Raw genomic sequence first — 19,567 nt, forward strand, 5'->3', positions numbered from 1 at the left:
CAATAAAACTTACAATAATTAAACCCCAAGCAGACCATTATATTTGAAATATCTTACATTTATGCCATTATTTCCCACCAATAAATCATAGAACAAAATAAACAGACAAAGACAGTTGTTATGTTTTTAAGCTTAACAGTACAACTTAGAACATTAATTTAAGTAGTGCAAGAATAAAAAATATTATGAAGAAAATTCATGTCGATGTAACAACCAGTTATGAAGGTAACATAACACCACCAACGGCTGCTACTAGCTCACTAGTTTCTTAATTAAAGAAGTTGCAGAAATATCACATAAAAGAATATTAGTGGTGTGAAAACTGTGAAATGATCAAGAAAGTGTGGAGTTGAGAATAATTATAATTCTTTTATTACTAAGTTTTATTATTTGAGATCGACTTGATTCATTTTGAAACATTGACAATTTATTTTCTGTTTTTTATCCTGAGATAGATATTCATAAATAAATGTACAACTCAGATAACCACAATATCATCACTTACAATATTTTGTAACTTGTGTTAATGTACCTAGCTGTTTTATTGTACCATTTAGATAAAATTAAGAAAATAATTGGAATAACAAGCAACGTTTATCAAGATTATCATAAAACTAAATTTTCAAGCAACCGACAGCTACGCTAAACGCTAATATCTTAAAATAAAGTATTTGTTTTTTTTTCTCAAATTAGGTGAGAATAAGGCCTGCCTGAAAATTTTACAAATTATGAAATCTCATCGTAAAAATCTTTATTATATAATATTTAATTCAATCACATCTTTTAATGCATAAATTTTTAAAACATATTTATAAGATTTTACAACGAATCTAAATTTTAATCTAATTCAAGTTTTCGGAAAGATCCGGCTGTTGAATGTATATCTTGAGTGAGGTCATTCTTTCCTAGCGCATAAAGATCGATACACATATCATCTAAAGCTAAAAGAGCTTCTCTGTGTTTTAAAAGCTTTCGTTTCAATTCCTCGATCATGTCTTTTAATGGCACTGTTCCGCCATACTCCTTTGGAAGTATAGCTGGATCAACATGCTTTGTGAGGTCCTCGGCTGTGCGATGGAACTGTAACAAACAAGAGTATGTGTTATATATTAAAAAAAAATGTTTTTGAACATGATCTGTTATGTCAACATTAGTGAATAGCCCGTACTATTTATGATGTTCGTGAATAAGCTTCCTTCTTTAAATATTTGGTTGGTGGCTAAGCTCATACTTAAGTTGGTTGCGTTTGGTTATGTTGGTCATAACTTCACAATGTTTTACTAGGATTGGTTGGATTAAAAACTGCGGGTAAATTTAATTTTTTTGAATACAATGCATTACCCTAATGCATTACCCTAATGCATTGTATTCAAAAAAATAACCTTTGTTCTTGTTTAATTACCTTAATTTATTTAATGTTTAATCTTTATACATACCATTACACGGTCCTTTAGTTTATCACTCAACAGAGATACAGCAAACTCAAAAAATTTTATTCCATAATTGGGTATATTCACGAAGTGAGTCCGCTTATGACGCATTGGCGTTGAATTCTGAAATAAAATATTGGATTAGTGTTGATTTCAATTAGAAAAGGAAAAGATAACTTTTTTTTACAGATTATTTTTAAGTTTATTTTCAGGAGCTCAGCTATAGCTGGACATAGTCGGGCTTTTTTATTGTCTGTCCATCACGAAAAATTGTGACTGAGTATATTTTTTCAACATTTGAAATAATGTATGCAATACGTATTGAAGTAGAATATTCCTTGGGAACAGACAGAGCCAACAGCCTTGGAAAAACTGAAAGGACACGTTCAGCTGTATGGCCTAATGATGAATTGAGATTCAAAAAGTGACAGCTTTCTAGCCCATTGCCTACAGGAATGGGATCCTTCCTTTATAAACTTTTCTCTCAGTCGCATTTATGACATTCAATTGTAAGATATGTAGTGTTCCTATTTTAAAGAGCCAGTAACCAGACGGCACCTACCTATGTTTAAATTTATTTGAAAATTTTGGTACATAAAATACCACCACCTACAAAATCTTTTAATGTAGTTGGTTATGTTTTACCTTAACGGTAAAGTTATCCAAGCAAAATAAAAGATACCTATAACTTGAATATTGTTATTTCTAATTAACAATATTTTGTGCAAATAAAAAGTCAACACACCTGTATGCAATTCAACATGATTCTCACATCAGTGAGGGACCACAGACTGACGTGCGGCATCTGCATACCAGCTTCGTCGTTCACGTGGCTGTAGCCCAGTAACTGAGAGCGGGGCTCGTCAAGCAAAAGTTCCACGATCATGGAGTGAACGCGCGCCATCACGCAGTTGTCGTACAGGTGGGGGTCGAAGCGGCCTGAAAAAGTAGTCATGGATTAGTCTGGCGGGATAGTCTAAAATAAGTTTTCAATGGCAGCAGCACGCGCGACGCCGTTTTTAACGCTCCGCTTTTTGTTATGACGTGAAACGGGACAGTTGTGTGGGGCGGGGCAGTGCTACGTGGGCAGAAGGAACTTCCAAAAATTTGTCTTTAATAGTCAGGATCGTCTGAATTCGAAACGGCTTGAAGGGCTCGTCATCGCCGTCTTTAGTTTCCACTACTTTCCACTGCAAGAGAATTAACGTCATCATCTTATTCCTGTCATTTGCCAGTGACGTCCTCAGGCTGGTTTAAGATTGATGCCGGCAAGACGCGCCGTTGAATAACGCGTTCCAAACGCGTGTAGTCAGTCTGAAATCAGCTTTTACGTCTTTGGCAGAATCCTACCCTCGTAATAGTTATATTACGAGGGTAGGATTCTGCCAAAGACGTAAAAGATCCAAGTGTGCGCTGGTTAAACTTAGCTTAAAAAATTTATGTTGTGTTATGGAAACACAACATACATTTTCTCAAGAACATAATAATCATACACAATTAAATCTAAATCATTAAAAAAACAAGACTTACCCATACAAGACAACACCACCCGTCTTCCCTCGGCATCTCTCTTCGGCAGCGGGACTAAGTACCCGGCGTCTATAACAGCTGCTATCTTAGGGTCAAGCGGATCCAATTTCTGGAACCACTGAGGGTACATCTGCCGTATCGTGAGGTACCTCTCGAGCATGGAACAAGCTTGGGGTATGGAGAACTTCTTCGTACGCAGAAATCGCAAGAGAAACGGCGCGTCTGTAAAAAGAAACAAATATTAAACAGACTATCAGACGTTGTCTTTGTACAATATTTACGAGGCCGGAAAAGGAGTGTTCTCAGAAGACAAATTTAATAAGCAACCTATTGATAAAAGGTGTATAAATTGGGATTGGGATTGTTCTTTTCTTTTGCCAAACATGTTAACGCCAACATAGTGATTATACATCCTCTTTGGTAACGCCGTAAAGGGTAAAAACTTAAAATGAAACAGTTAAAACTAGACCGAATAGGGTATTTCCTAGTATTATGAGATACTAAGTACTTTAGGTACGAATAATATAGATACCTAAGTACGTGTCCATCTATCCTAGATCAATGGTTCTACTATAAATAAACATTCATTCATTTATTCAAATCTCAAAAACGCTATTGCATTAGGCCCTTAAAATAATCTTCTTGTTCTTACCGACTTCAACACTCCAGTCCAAGCACTCATACCATAGCCTATTTTGTAATAACGCAATCAGTAGAAAATATTATAAGCGTGTTTACCTAATGTTAATAATAGGTAATTAGTTTAAGTGACTCAGTTAAGCTCACAAAAGTTGCGACACTCGTTCAAATTTCCGCGTCAAACCGGTCGATCTTAGGTCATCAGGTCGAGCCTACCAGCTTTTCAAGTAGTATACTGGTTTCCACTATAAGAAAGGTTTCTGTATAGATACTAGGAGATGCAGGGAGAGATTATATAAATCTCGCTTGTTTATTTTAAGAAATAAAAAAGTTTAATAGGCTCTATAGAATTACGCATTTGCATTCATCTCAATAATCATGTTATGCCGTCTATAGTAGGTATACCTATCTAAGGCATCTTAATCAGTAGAGGGAGCTTCTTGTATATGTAAATAAAATACGAATTACAATGTTTTTATAGTCATCCTCAAAATAAATAAGTACCTAAACTAAGGACCCTGGTTTAAAGGCTATCTATTGCTATTCCCCGAGATAATGCCGTCATTGTAATGGGACATCGTTACAATCTGGGGTGGCATGTTTTGTTTTTTCCAAATTGTTTAATAATAAGTTAAGCTGTATTTTTGTAAAACTAATTAAAAAGCAAGTAAAAAGTCTACAATTTGACTGAAGTGTAATTTACTAGAAGGACGAAGCAACAAATAGTGTCGAGTCTATCACGTAAGGTCGCGTTCCACTTGTCTCGCATGCGGTCGTGATGAAATTGCCAATTGCCTCACGTATTGAGGGAACTATGGCGTTGCGTGTGAGTGAGATCAAGTTAGTACCATATTAAAAATTCTAAAGGAAGTGAAAAAATAAATAATAAAGGTACACGAATAGAACAATAACGTTTCCCACGGTAAGACTTTCGTGGTCATTGTTTTAAGTATACATGAGTAAGCCCAGGTATGTCGTATTTTATTAAAATCAATGTGCGGTTGCCGGAATTTAAGATTAGTTTACTCCATCGCATCAAAAAGCGACTAGAGGATAAGTTCATAAAAACTTGGGATTCTTCTTGTAGGCGAATCACCTAGCAACCTGTCATTATTTGAATCCACTGAGCGTGGCGTATCTTTTCGAGACTATTGCCTCTGTCTAACTGGTAAGAGATAATAAAGATATGATTATATGTATGTATGCAGTTAAATGAATAGGTTCCACTCACCAGTTCTACACTTCCGAATAGCCGGGTGCTTCTCAATGAAATGTCTTAACTGCGCCAGCGCCTGGTCTCTCAGCCCGGGCTCCTCTCTCAGCTCTCTTCTGGCTCTCTCCCGCAATTCCTGTGGCAACTCTCCAGTTTCGCGTTCCTAAAATAAGTTTTTCATCTGGATGGATTTTTTATTTATTTTTTTATAAATAAGAAGCTGTACGCCACCTTAAGCGTCGTGGGTCGAATATCTAATATTGGTTTAAAAGTGCTTGATAAGCATATGGAGCCACGGGTTCAAATCCCACCAAGGCCATGTACAAATAACTATTTTTCTGAGCTATGTTCATAACTATTAAACCTGCACATTCAGGCAACTGACTGTCAAACTATGATCCATTATGGGATAGGTTCACCTGCAAAGGTTACGGAAGTTGAGAGTCGGTTTGTTTTAAAAACCAGACTTACCCAATCCAAGGTCGTGGTCAAAAAGTGCCCCACGTGCTTCTTTTCAAAAATGGTTACGATGCTAGACATTGAAACTAGAATAAACGCCAGGAGAAAGAAAAACAAGATAGATAAAGATATTGGTAGCAACTTTTAGAAATCCGGACGAAATCTGACGTTATTGCCTATTACATCCTCTCCTCTCTGAAGAGGAACCTAGGGTGCGTCAGGGCCTCCGGACTGAGGTGAGGATTTCAAGTGGTAGTCGCTTTTTGTACATATAAACCCGTAACCACACACTTCAATATAGAGGTGATTCAAACCTTGGCTTCTAGGATTTGGCGCCTCTCATCTTCAGACACTCTGGAGTCCAAGTCCGATTTGGGTTCATGTTGGAGCACCTCTTCGCCGGGCTGGAGTACAGATGTCGCCATTTTGAATTATCTGTAAAGAATTAAACTTTATTTTAAAAACTATACTCATAGCAGTTATAAAAATATTAATAAAAACTATTGTGATTAAATTAAACAAATATAAGTCAGGTCAAGAGTATTATGTGAACCGATGAGCTCGTAACAATGTAAATGAAGTGAAAGAAGAAGCAGAGATCATGGCAAGTGGAAAATGTTGTCTCTGAAAAAGTATGTCACAAATATAACTAAGTACTAATTTATGATAGATTTGGTAAAGCCTACTACACAAGTTTTCCTATTAAAAATACAAAACGAAGAAGCTATAAAAATTGGCTTACTATAAACCATTAATCACGACTTACGATTCAGACAGGAGTCAACAGTCTCGAAAAGACCTGAAGACCGCGTTCAGCTGAATGGATTATATATTTTGAGTTTGAGTTGAGATGGGTTCAGCTTCAGATAGTGACAGGTTGCTAGCCAATCGCCTAAATTATATGCAAATGACCAAAAAACCAGTTTAATATCGCCACATGGTTTATTGACTGGCAACACACAACGTAAGGCTAATATTGACTCAAAATCAACCTGCTTTGTCGTGTTATATAACGATCTGAATATTGATTACTTGAATCTTTTTGGTTCACTGTTTTAGATTCGTTGTTTGGTTACCCTAATTTAGATTATAAAATAGATTTTGCACTCATATAAAGTATGGATATAACCTAAATAACGTAATAACGTTTATCTGTTTTAAAGGTTCTTTGATAAAGTGTGTGATGTTTTAAGCTTTTCCTACATGTGGAAATCATCATATAATTGAATTCATTGATTTCCAAGTCTAAAATTAATAGGATTCTAATTGATTTCAAAGGCATTCTATATATGCCAGTTGACTTTTAGGTGTTCGATATATACCTATCTACTTATCTTACCATAGATTTTGAAGTTCTTAAGTAATAAATCTGTAGTATGCCCAAGTCACAGTCATGAAACTCAAAACTGATCAAAACATATTTATAGGTTATATATAATTGTATGTACGTTATGTATGTAGGATTATATAGAATAAGGATTTGTACGTACTTCTGTCCTATTCAAGTTGACTGGAAGGGATCCCTAAATGGAATAACCCCACCCCGCCTTAATATATTTTGTTTTACAAATTTACTGTATTTTTGTGTTCTTTCGTATATACAATTAAGATATTAGAAACACACAAACAATTGTGTGCAAAATCTATTCAAAAACAATTCGACCTACAGTTTTGTGTAAGGCTGACCCGCGATTGGAAAGTCGCGAAAAACGTCGAAAATGAGTTCCATTATGCGGTGATTTCTGCGAAATGTTTTATGCAAAAAGCTACTTAGAAACTGAATTTGAAAGGAGGCTAGTGACGGTGAAATAAATAAATTGACAGCAAATTTAAATCGTTCATGAGTTCAGGCAATCTCTTTCACTAGAATTTTTAAATAGTATATTAATTTTTTTGACTAATGTTAGATTCGGGGCGTCACTCGCGTACCTACTAGAGACCATACATACATACATACGTATGGTCACATCTATATCCCTTGCGTGGTAGACAGAGCCAACAGTCTTGAAAAGACTGAATGGCCACGTTTAGCTATTTGGCTTAATGATAGAATTGAGATTCAAATAGTTACAGGTTGCTAGCCCATCGCCTAAAAAATAATCCCAAGTTTGTAAGCCTATCCCTTAGTCGCCTTTTACGACATTCACGAGAAAGAGATGGAGTGATCCTATTCTTTTTTATATTAGTGCCGCGAACCACACAACAATAAATACTAGAGACCATGCCTTCGGATTGTCCTTTAATTCCTTTCTCTCACCAAAAACAGTCTGTAGCAGAGAAATCGGACTTACAGAAATATTATGAAAGAATAAAGAAATATAATTTATTACTTTCATGCCTTTAGTGTATTACCCCGGGATTCAAAACGCATTCGGTACTAACGTCAAGAGGATTATGATGATGGATGGAATTCACTTATCAAATTCGTATAGGTACTGCCTAAATGGTTTTAAGACACCAACGTCTCTATGCTCTGCTAAGCCGTGACCTTCAAAAACTTTCACTTGATAGCTTTCTATTGAACCATTTTAATACAGACTAAATTATTTTGCTTCCGTTCTTTCTAACCGAACATTGCATGTACCTATGTACAGGAAATTATAAAATATTAGTGTTTCTTGTTTTTATTTGCTGTTCAGTGGCGGAGATGCTGTTACGGTTGTAATCTGTCACAAGTTTTTATCGTCGTTGTATCATTCAATCCAATCTAGGTTATGTACCTACTCCTGTTAAATATTTTAAGGAGGTTTTATGGTAATTAGCTTGGTGTAATTAACTAGTGGATCATAGTCATACAGGCGAATCCCAGGCTCCTTATCTAGGGGAACTAATGTCCTCTCAAGTAAGTAGAAGAGGGTAGAGGTAACTGAAACCTATGTCAAGACACAAATGGAAGATCTTTCGCCACCCTGGATGTTATACCTGGGAAACCACGACCCCGATGATGTTGAATCGGAGGCTTTATTTATGCTTCGATCCACAGAACATGGTTTGCGTGGTTTAGCATTTTAGCAGCCTAAGCAGTACTATGGTGTGAAGGCACCTTTATAACAATTGTAAACAATAACATGATTGTAATCCATTTGAAGTCTATGAACGTTATTTCATGCGCTTAACTTGTCATTGTTTGTTTGAACTATTTATTGTTATTAGATTCTTAAACTGAGTTATAATATCGTCTTTGGACTAGTAAAGATTACCTACGTGTTTATTCTATTAGAACATTAACGGTTTGGTACGTATTCACAACACAAACTTATGTACTTACAAGACATAATTTTACCTCAACATCCCAACTAAAATGTTTGGTAGCTCTTCAGTCTTCATTTACTTTCGAAATTCGCACACACATACTTCAGAGCCCTATGAAAGACATGGACTATTTTGAAATACACTAAAAAGTACCTGGGTATATTCAACATTGAAAAATAATGTTCCCATAGGATAAGCAACTGAGCTTACAAAGTCGTGGGCTAAACCTAGTTACAGTTAAATACATGAGGTACTTACACATTTCAAATTACTGGTTTATGCTTAAACATCATAATTTTCCTCACGAAGAGTTACTGGCCACTTACACAATAGTAATAAAATAATTTAAATTTGGAACACTGAACTATTTAGGTTGAAGAGGGCACGCACGTCCCAAGATGCGCCTGAGCACTAAGAAGAATCATTTGCCACTAAATATATTTTTTTTAATTTGGAACGCTGGAAAATCAGGGAACTGGGCACGTCCCACGATGCGCCTGAGCCAGAATCGACTGTCGGTCGATGCCCCCACACACCGTTACTTCCCGAAATATTGCGACATAGTTGCAAGTAAATGCATTTCGGGTGCATTTAATGTATATGTGGATTTAAAACTGGAAAAAGTGAAAATAATAAAGTCGAATGGGGACCCCGGGCTCCGAAGCACTGCTGAGGAGGGCGCAACTGGTATACCTACTTAGATAAAAGAGTGAAAATCTATATGCGGTCTTCTAAGATTGTGATGCACCTATAACTGTGACACCCTAGTCAAAAGCAAATAAATATTCTATTCTATTCTATTCATGTAACTTACATACATATATATAGTCATTGTCACGTTTATATCCCTTGCGGGGTAGACAGAGCCAACAGTCTTGAAAAGACTGATAGGCCACGTTCGACTGCTTGACTTAATGATAGAATTGAGATTCAAATAGTGACAGGTTGCTAGCCCTATAACTTTTGATCATAACTTTGCTTTTACATCTAAGAGTCTCATTTAAAATTAAGAATGCTTACATGCTGGTTTGTACGCGAAGAAAAAGCCAAAAAATTAAAGTGTGTACCTTATTGCATAGATTGTAAACTTTTATACGGTAATCTAGCAACTTATTACTAGATAGTGAAATATCTTAATCTCAATGCCATAAATCAAGCAAAGCCTTTGCTAAGCATGTCATTGTGACTAATAACTCTGTATACCCCGTAAAGGATAAACACGTTATATGTGTGTGTGTGTGTATACAGAACACTATTCATGGATACAATCTGCGGCTCTTTTATGAAGCAATTACGTACCTATATTCTTACTACACAAAAGTTTAATCTTTATTATGTACCTATTTAAAGGAAATTAGTCACACATGAGTATTAATAGGTACTTAAATAACCGAACAAAACGCGGCAAACTGAGTTATTGCCGTATCTGTAACATTTATGACATCATTACCTGCAAACTGTTGTGTTTTTGTAAAGGTTTTCCCGTTATCGTATGAGATTACACAAAGTAATTTTACTTGAACTTACGAGGTGGATTTCATAAAATTGACTAATCTCTGAAGCAGGGATGCAAAGACGTATGATAAATACTTAGTTTAAAAAAAGAGAGAAGAGTATTACGTGTATGTTATCTGTCTTCAAGAGGAGTTGCGTAATACAGAATTTAAAATATTTTGTAGGAAGTTATAAGGGTGCGCTGTTCGAGAAAGCAGCGCACTACTTCAGTGATTCAGGTAACCGAAAGGTTGGTAGACCTATGGGTTAAGGGAGGAGTTTTAATAAATCTGAACGCTGAAGTACTGAACGCGGGTCTTTTGGATCTTCCATTAATACAACTGTAAAGGTGAAAATGTTTGGGACTCACCGCGGAAAGTATGGTGTTAATTGAATACTTTAATGTTATTGTGTTCTTGATAATGTCCAGATTTCAGTGATATTATTGGCCAAGCCTTATCTAATGGGAGAGCTGAGAAAAACAACAATCAAAATAAGAATTCCACTGTATTTTAAGATGGCCTGTGAAAAGGGAGATATACTAAGTAGGTGATTTTAGATTTAGCAACATTATCTATGAATGTGATTGACGCATTTTGTTACCGCCCCGTCAGATATGAACCACTATTATGTAGGTAGTTATTGTATTGGAAAAGTTACTCCATGATTGCAAATCTCAACAGCCATCTACTTTTAAAATTACACCGTTCCGTTGAAATCGTATGAATTACGGTTAATTTTTCTAAGTATACATATTTTCTAGAATGTACGTAATGGTTACATAAGGGTGTGTATACGGATCCGGATTAGATCATATCTGAGTTATTGCTTTACAAACGCTTTTTATTGTTTTTTTTATAATAAGTGCTGTGCATCGTGTGAACGTGTCTTTGGTAAACCTCATTTCCATCGGCAGGGCACGGCCCGTTTTACATATATATCACGTCTTTATCTCTTACGGAGTAGACAGAGTGAACAGTCTTTAAAAAGACTGAAAGGCTAGTATTTTAAAGTGCCACAGACCGCAGGTGTTTTAAAATTTTATTTTCTTTTAAAAATGTCCACTTAGGCGAAATTTCCTTAAAATCCATCTAATTCATATCGCACGTAGGTTATGTGAAAATTATTTACGGTCACAGGGAAATCTGAAGGTGACACTTTTTTTATTTAAAACAATATAAAAAGAACATTTGCAATATTGTCGTTGATGTCTTTTGTATGCTTGAATAATACAATATTTCAACTAAGTATGAGTGATAAACGTGTTTTCTTTGCGACTAGGAATTCCCAATACTTTAAAGTCTTTCCGATACTTTACTTTCCATCATGTCCAATTTTAAAATCATTGACACTCATATCATCAGAAAATTAGTTATCGCGAGGATCTCTTCGGCCTTTAATACTATAAATGTAATGTAAATATGGGAACAATTAAAGTGAGGAGAGAAAGAGAGAAAGTTTATCCACCTCAATTATTACATACCTAATTAACAATTATTACTACCTTACTAATAACCAAGACCTACCTAACTTGTTTAACTATTTTAATTTTACTAATAAAGCATTTCTTTCGTAAAAACTTAATTAATTGAAGCGGCTGTTAGTTCTTATGTTCAGCTAACCCTTATTTGGTTTGTGTAACATTAAAGTGTAGCTTGTACGTAGGTTTTTATTGTATTGTATGTATTCAATTTATAAATGGAATAAAATAACCCTTGCCTCAATTTTGTATGCGATCATCTTATTGTCAGGTTGGCTTAAGATCCCACTTAGGGATAAGCCCGCCTTTGTACTGTACTACTGTTTTAATGTACTCCTGTAATGTAATATGTTGTAATGTACTCCTTTAGTAAACAATAAAGCATTTACTTACTGACTTAACAAATACTAATTACTTTTTGTATTTAGTAAGTAAATGAACTACTACAAATGACGTCGTTTCTATAAATGTTAAAGTTCGTAATCATGTATTGTTTTATTGTTTATTTGATCCCTATTTGGATTAGAATAAGCAATAATATTGTTAACGACATGCGTTTACGGCCGGGCCTTAGGTTTGTTTGAATTTTAAAATCGATTATATATGTATTATAGCATCAGTCAAAGCTGTGGAAGCTTTGCAAAGGTTGCGGAGGTTAAACGGAAATCGTTTCATGTAAAAACCCGACTTTCTAAGTTCAGGATCATGATTATAGGTGCGTTAATTATGTATTTTAATAATGTTAGTGCGTTCATGTGCCAAATAAAGAATAGGACCACTACTTCTCTTTCCCATGGATGTCGTAAAAGGCGACTAAGGGATAGGCTTATAAACTTGGGATTCTTCTTTTAGGCGATGGTCTAGCAACCTGTCACTATTTGAATCTCAATTCTATCATCAAGCCAAAAAGCTGAACGTGGCCTTTCAGTATTTTCAAGACTGTTGGCTCTGTCTGCCCCGCAACGGATTTAAACGTGACCATATGTATGTATCATTGGTGCGCTGAGTGGAAAACGTCTTGGTACATGGCCAGAGTTTCAAACCAGTACGTTCTAAAATAATGTTTAATTCTGTAATGGTCCATAATAGCCAAGATCGGCAGATTGCATCCTCTTAACGGTATGACTCACCCGCCCCCATTCTGCTCGGCTGATCATGACTTTCACTGCGTGCCGGGAACGTCTTAAGATGACTCCGACATTACTGTAGCTGCTAATGCGGAATCTAGAATGGTTTTTGACGTCTTGGTAAAGTGGTTCAAATACGTGATGAGCAGAAAGGCACAGGTTCAAATTCCACCAATGATGAATATTTTCGAAGTTATGAAACTAATGTAAGTTTGAATACTAGCCAATGCTTTTGCGGTGAAAGATAACATTCAGGCAACTGGGTGTGTGTTGTGTTGTGTGTTACCATGATTCAATCTGTGTTTAGGTTCCATTGCAAAGGTTGCGGAGGTCAGATGGGAGTCGCTTCGTGTAAAAATCTGTCTCACCCAATCCAGGATCCATGGTCAAAGGCATACCCCCGGGCTCCTCTCCATAGTGGTGAGGATGTAACTGTGGCTATATAGCCCGGAGGAAGAAAGAATATTTTATAATATTTTCTTGTGCCGTGTGGTTCCCGGCACCAATACAAAAAAGAATAGGACCGCTCCATCTCTTTCCCATGGATGTCGTAAAAGGCGACTAAGGGATAGGCTTTCAAACTTGGGATTCTTTTTTAGGCGATGGGCTAGTAACCTGTCACTATTTGAATCTCAATTCTATCATTAAGCCAAATAGCTGAACGTGGCCATTCAGTCTTTTCAAGACTATTGGCTCTGTCTACCCCGCAAGAGATATAGACGTGACGATATGTATGTATGTTTTCTTGTGACTGTATAAATTTCTATGCAATAAAGATATTTCAAACAAACAAAGAAATTGTGTACTCACGATTTATTCTATCAAAGACTAGAGACGTGATTGACGAAACATTTGCGAAACAAAACAAAAAAGTAACATTTGAACTAAATAATACCTCAAAACCGCGAAACTCATTCAACGATATATAATTACGCCTTTCACACTTCTACACCGCATCCATTGTACTTGATGTATCTAGTATGTTTTTGCGCAACTGTCCAAAAAAGGAGTGCATGTGTTTGCATGTTGGAATATAGTAGTAGTTACAGCAACTTTGATTAGTTCACTTCAAGATAAAACTAGCTGTTGCCTGCGGCTTAATCCAAATAAAATACATACATACATACATAAAATCACGCCTCTTTCCCGGAGGGGTAGGCAGAGACTACCTCTTTCCACCTGCTACGATCTCTGCATATTTCCTTCGCTTCATCCACATTCATAACTCTCTTCATGCAAGCTCGTAAATAAAATCTTTATAAATTTTAACTTATAATGCTATTCCAATGACTACGCAATATGATAACTGCAAATATTCATAAAAAAAATCCCATTTGTAATATTATCAGCTTTCTTCCACAAAACTTCTTATTTCAAATATATATGTTTTAAGTCTATAATTTTATGAAAAAAAAAAGTGATCGTTGATGTCTTTTGTTTAGCAAGTTATTTTTACTGATATTTTTTTTATTGCTTTCTCCAGTAGTATTGACTGCGCGATTTTCAAGAAATACTGTCAATATTCTTAAGATGACCTAAATTAGGACGAGATAGTACGACGTGTAATATCTTAATGCCCATAACAGGCCTTTACGAAATCGTGCCATTACAGTCTACCCAACATACGCCTACCCATAACCGCTACGCTAACAGGAATATTACATAAACGGTACACCGTTTACCGACTGACCGACTGTCCAAGAAATGGCTTTGCTTCTTGCCGCATACGACTATAAAATGTAATTTATCACAGAGTATGCAAGCTATTGAGGCTGCTGCCGGCGCAACGTTCTGTGCTTTGTGTAATTTATATTTAGAAAAATATAATTACTTGCACGTAACACTGGCCACTTACGACATAACCGAAATATACTCGCAGAGTGCAATACGATTGTGTTTTGTTATTTTTTAGGACACGTAGTCGCCTGCGCTATTTATATCAACGTACAAAAGTACCTTTATTTACTTTGTATATTAAACGAAATTACCTAATTTCCTTTATACATATACATACATATGGTCACGTCTATATCCCTTGCGGGGTAGACAGAGCCAACAGTCTTGAAAAGACTGAATGGCCACGTTACCACTAAGCTATTTGGCTTAATGATAGAATTGAGATTCTAATAGCGACAGGTTGCTAGCCCATCGTCTAAAAAGGAATGCCAAGTTTTTAAGCCTATCCCATAGTCGCCTTTTACGACATCCATGGGAAAGAGATGGAGTGGTCCTATTCTTTTTTGTATTGGTGCCGGGAACCACACGGCACTTTCTTTCCTTTATACTTAATAGACTCTTTATAAAATTTATTGTGCCAAAGTTGTAAACTATAATCTATAATCTCTGCTTTATAAACGGGTTTTGGTCTCGAACCACTCGTTTCCTGCTTGACCAGTTTCTACTGTCTCCAAAATCGGTTGACATGTCGGCCCGCCCAGTGAAACCAAAAGGTCGAAAAGTTTAATAATAAATTGTATATTCGTCAGAAATATAAGCGAAGGAATAACATTTCTTTTATTTGTCTTTAATGTCTTTCAAGCGCACACTATATTCATTTTTTTTTCTTTTTTTTCTCTCAGTTTTTCGAGACTGTTGGCCCTATTCTACCCTAAAGATATTACGTGACAAAGTATCTATGGATACTCATTAAATAGACCGTTCAAAGGCCACTTTACTGGAAGATGAATTGAGATTTATAAAATGATAGAGTGTGACAAGTTGCTAGCTAAATCCATATAAGATGGTACAAGCGCTAATATCCTAAGGAGAAAAGGTTTTGTATTTTTCGTTTGGGAGAAGGAAACGAAAACGCGTATTTCTTGAGTTCTCGCGAGAGTGTAAAAGGGATTATGAATAAATCGAAAAATTTACCTCTGCAGTATATATCATGAGCCTCAGGAGTTACGGAGGCTACTTTTATTTCTAGAAAATTCTTTGAAATTACGAAATCGAAATTCGAAAATTAAAAAAATTAAAGTATATTATCTAATAATCAAATTACTCTAACAATAATGTCCTTCGCATGCGACTAACTCGTTTGGTATTGGCACAATTTGCGTCCATACGGTAATTAGGTATTTGCCTTTATGCTACTGATTTGATGTTGATGTTTCCACGCTGGTTTTTTAGCTAAAGTAAAAGGCGACTACAGATATAGGCACACATTCATCTAGTGTTTGTAAGCAGATTGTAAAAGCCAATTAAAGTATAGGCTTATTAACTTGAGATTTTTCTTTTAGGCGATGATCTAGCAACTTGTCACTAAGTATTTGAAATTTGAATCTCAATTCCATCATTGGACCAACAGCTGATCGTGATTCGAGACTTCTGGCTCTATCCGCAAAAGACAGAATCGTACGGCTTAATATATTTTTATGGATGAACAAAGCCTGTGACAGCTACTCCTCTTTTTTCCTCTCGATTTGAACTGATAAAATCAGCTCGTGCGACAACAGCTATTCAAATATACTTAGGTACTACACAAACTCTTCCCTTTGTTCCAACAAGTATGTCGCCATCAACATTCACACGTGCTATAAATCAACATACGAAGACGCGACGTTGTCGAAAGTGAAATGAAAGCTTGAATGAGCTAAGTATCGATCATTTTGGTTTTTTTAAGGAAGCTAAATTCATTGAGTCCATGTCTTTTGTAAAGCAATTGCTTGATGAGGTACATAGAGCTTCTGGTTATGTGTTATTAAATTCAGAGGTTGCGTGTTTTGTGACAGGAATATCAATATAGCCTTATTATTCAGATTCATATGGGCTAGGTAGTTTTAAAATATTTTGTAGTTTTACATAGTTTTGTTTAAATGAGCTGTAAAATATAGCCTGTCTGGTAAGCAAGTCTTAATTTTATCCATCAATGACTATATACCGCATGGCCAAAATCATGATCATTCAACCAGGAAAAAGTTTCAAGTTTGCATAAAAACTTGTTGAGATGTAAAAATTTCGAAATTGTCCAAGCACAACGCAACCTTTGTAAAAGTTGCAAACCTTGGAAAGTTTTTAACATACTTCTTTCGTTATAGGAAATTATAAGAGTTTAAATAAAGTGATAAATCTTTTTGTTCTTTTCTCGAAATACCTGTAAAAGTATCGAGTAAACAAAGTGATACCCGCCTTGAAATATTAATTCTATGGAGCAGTGACAATATTATTCAAGGATTGTTAGTTTCTAATTTTCGCCGCGTAAAACGAAAAGTACTTTAAACTTTTAAACTCTCTTAGTGCATCCCCAAAACTTTTAAGGAACCTACCTAGACATGTCACATTTCAAGTTTTATACCCAGCTGTGCGTTGTCTGTCAGTCAGTCACTCAGTAACGGAAGTATGTAGTAGGTAATTATATAAGTGGATTACCAAGGAACCTGATTTAATTTTACAAGCGTCATTAGTTTTTATTATTTCATTACCGCTTGCAACATTATCGATTTATCGAAAACTCAATAACCTACTAAGTTATTATTGTACTATTACCTATATTTTTTTAGGAATACAAAAGAAAGAAGCTGAAACTACAAAGCTAATAATTAAATTTGGTTCTATGTAAAAAAAATATTATTTCAATAATTAAGTATCAATCTCTAATTTAGGAACTTACAAAGATACAAACTGTGTAACGTGACACAAACTTACAATTATTTAAACAATTTTAATTTTGAAGTAATCATATAAACTCACCAATAATAATAATTTCCAAATTGTTTGTTTTATCCCACTTAAGGTTTCACTTAAATACTTTATTAACACTAAACTCGTCACTTTTTTACGTATAATTGGACGACGGCGACGGAACCCACCGCGCCGAGTGTCGATTTAACACTGACGGAAAGTAACTGACTGACTAAACACGTTCGCCTAAGAATTCAGCCAGACTACGGTATAATTTCATTTGCTTTCTAAACTATAGAATACTTAACCTGAAGTGCGCTTAAAAAATGGCATTTTCAGAAGTTTGAAAATAAACGTGGTAAATTCGAAAATGGCGCTGATGAAATACAATCTGATTGGCTGAGAAACCGGTTGTGATCTCATTGCGTCCGTTTTTCTAACTTTCTTTGACCCGAATTAAAGACTGGCATTTTTTATGAGAAGCACTGTTCTGGCTTTTGAATTTAAAACAATTGACATTATGCTTGGGCACCTATGTACAATTCAGCGCTAGCTAGACTCATTCAACTTTACCGTGTACCTAATTTTCAAGGTACCAGACTTACCTTCTATCCTTCCTACTAATGATTACAAACTTGAGATCACTTACACTATTCCATCGTTACATGTCATATAGCTAAATTATATTAATTAAGTACCTATAAAGATTCGAAAATTAATTACCTGCGGTAACAATTGTTTTGATCTGAGAAGTGCCCAAGTTGGTAAATGTTAACAATAAGAAAGTTTTTATGCAAAGAAAGTGACAAGGTGAAATTGGTAGTTGGTACGCACAAAAATAATATGTTAATCCTTCCTACTAATGATATAAATGCCAAAGTTTGTAAAGATGTGTGTGTGTTTGTTACTTTTTCACGTTTTAAATTACCTTTGAAATTTTTATGATTAGTACATAGGTAGAATATAAACTGGAGCCTGGTATAGAAGTACTTTTAATCCCAAAATTCCCACGGGAACGAAATCCCTGGTGGCAGCTGGTACTACATAAAGAAGGAAATGTATGATTTCGTGTCTTCTGACTCTATCTAATCCGTAAGAGTTAAAAAACTTGACATATATGGTGGTAAAGCTCCCTGATTTCCTACAGACGCGAAGACCCGGTAAAGTTTTTAGTAGACATTAATTTATTCAGTCAGTATATTAATATTCCTCTAGGAATTGTACCCAAGACCAATGACCACAGATTACCGTGATATCTATTGCGCTATGAAGGTCAACAACTCTCTTCATCTTGAAACTTTTGTAATGTTAGTTTACATTAAAATTCTTGCCGCGTTTCGTAGACGTAATAGAATCAACGGGTTTTCGCAACCTTACAAACATAACATGATTATCATCAAGGTTACATTGCTTCATCAAAACTTTAAATGGACAGGTACAATACCCTATAAGAGGTCGGGAAACCCAACAACAATTTATAGAATGTTTAATTTTACTTCAACTAAAATAAAAAATTGCAGTAAGAAGTGGTCTAACTATACCTAGGTATACTCCCCTTGCTATGCTAGTTATGTGATGTCACTAAAATCCCATACAAACTCGCTTGTTCGACTTCTTTGATCAATTACAACTCGCATTTTATCAAAATCAATATTTTATTAAGAAAATAGGCCTTCCCAGGCACTAGCCCCACACTCTTTCCTCTCTCTCTCTCTCTCATCTTTGTGTTCGCGGTTGCAGCCTTACCTGCTATACTTGTACATGTAAATAACATAGTTATTCATGCAGATAAATGGCAACTAATCAAACAACAATAGCTCTAGATATACAGCAAAGATGTGGTACCTGTATCGAATAACAGGTGCCCATCGGCGCAACTTTTGTCTACAATAAATCTTGAAAACTCAATCTTGGAAAAATATTGCCAACATAATGCTTTAGTATATAATAAAAATAAAAAATATATACTTTAAGACCTGGGGTCCGCTTTCCGATTTTAGTCTCTTCACTTTAGTCTTTAGCTTGCTCATTTTTCGAAATAAAAATTAGTAGTACCTACTCCACCTTATACGATTTCTACGAACTATTTGACCAAACACTCTCTTTTACCTTTTTTTTTCCTATGGTCCTAAATATATGAAGATATCATCGCGCGCCTGTTTTCCGGTTAGATAAGGCTAGATAAACGTTACTTAAATAAAGTCATACTTACACTACATCTTTACTCACCATGAACCCTCCCCCATATGTACTTTTTGCTTCAGCCGCATCAAAATTACCTTTATATATATAATACGCATATAATTATATATACATATGTAAC

At 35.4% G+C, this 19,567-nt stretch overlaps 1 protein-coding gene across 3 annotated transcripts; it reads right to left on the bottom strand.

The window, feature by feature from the left end:
- Positions 1-645: 645 nt before the first annotated feature.
- On the bottom strand, positions 646-17,449 carry LOC106135872 (retinaldehyde-binding protein 1). 3 transcript variants are annotated; one of them, XM_013336270.2, is made up of 7 exons: positions 17,314-17,449; positions 5,586-5,706; positions 4,831-4,975; positions 2,961-3,182; positions 2,176-2,369; positions 1,437-1,553; positions 646-1,080 (listed from the first exon to the last, which is right to left on the bottom strand). In XM_013336270.2, exons 2-7 carry the CDS (start codon positions 5,694-5,696, stop codon positions 838-840), a joined length of 1,032 nt encoding a protein of 343 aa, XP_013191724.1. In that variant the 5' UTR covers positions 5,697-5,706; positions 17,314-17,449; the 3' UTR covers positions 646-837. The 3 variants fall into 3 exon arrangements, with proteins under 3 accessions (XP_013191724.1, XP_013191725.1, XP_060807192.1); XM_013336271.2 differs by lacking the exon at positions 17,314-17,449 and adding an exon at positions 8,782-9,019; XM_060951209.1 differs by lacking the exon at positions 17,314-17,449 and adding an exon at positions 6,038-6,153.
- Between the last annotated feature and the right edge of the window lie 2,118 nt (positions 17,450-19,567).

The sequence above is a fragment of the Amyelois transitella genome, chromosome 24, assembly GCF_032362555.1.
Source record: "Amyelois transitella isolate CPQ chromosome 24, ilAmyTran1.1, whole genome shotgun sequence".
NCBI classification, from domain to species: Eukaryota; Metazoa; Arthropoda; class Insecta; order Lepidoptera; family Pyralidae; genus Amyelois; species Amyelois transitella.

Excerpts from the sequence above, each read along its gene's own strand:
- LOC106135872 (XM_013336270.2), bottom strand. The coding sequence starts at position 5,696 with ATGGCGACATCTGTACTCCAGCCCGGCGAAGAGGTGCTCCAACATGAA. Across the intron at positions 2,370-2,960 it reads GGTGGTGTTGTCTTGTATGG|GCCGCTTCGACCCCCACCTG; the intron begins GTAAGTCTTGTT and ends CTACTTTTTCAG. Across the intron at positions 1,081-1,436 it reads AACTAAAGGACCGTGTAATG|TTCCATCGCACAGCCGAGGA; the intron begins GTATGTATAAAG and ends TGTTTGTTACAG.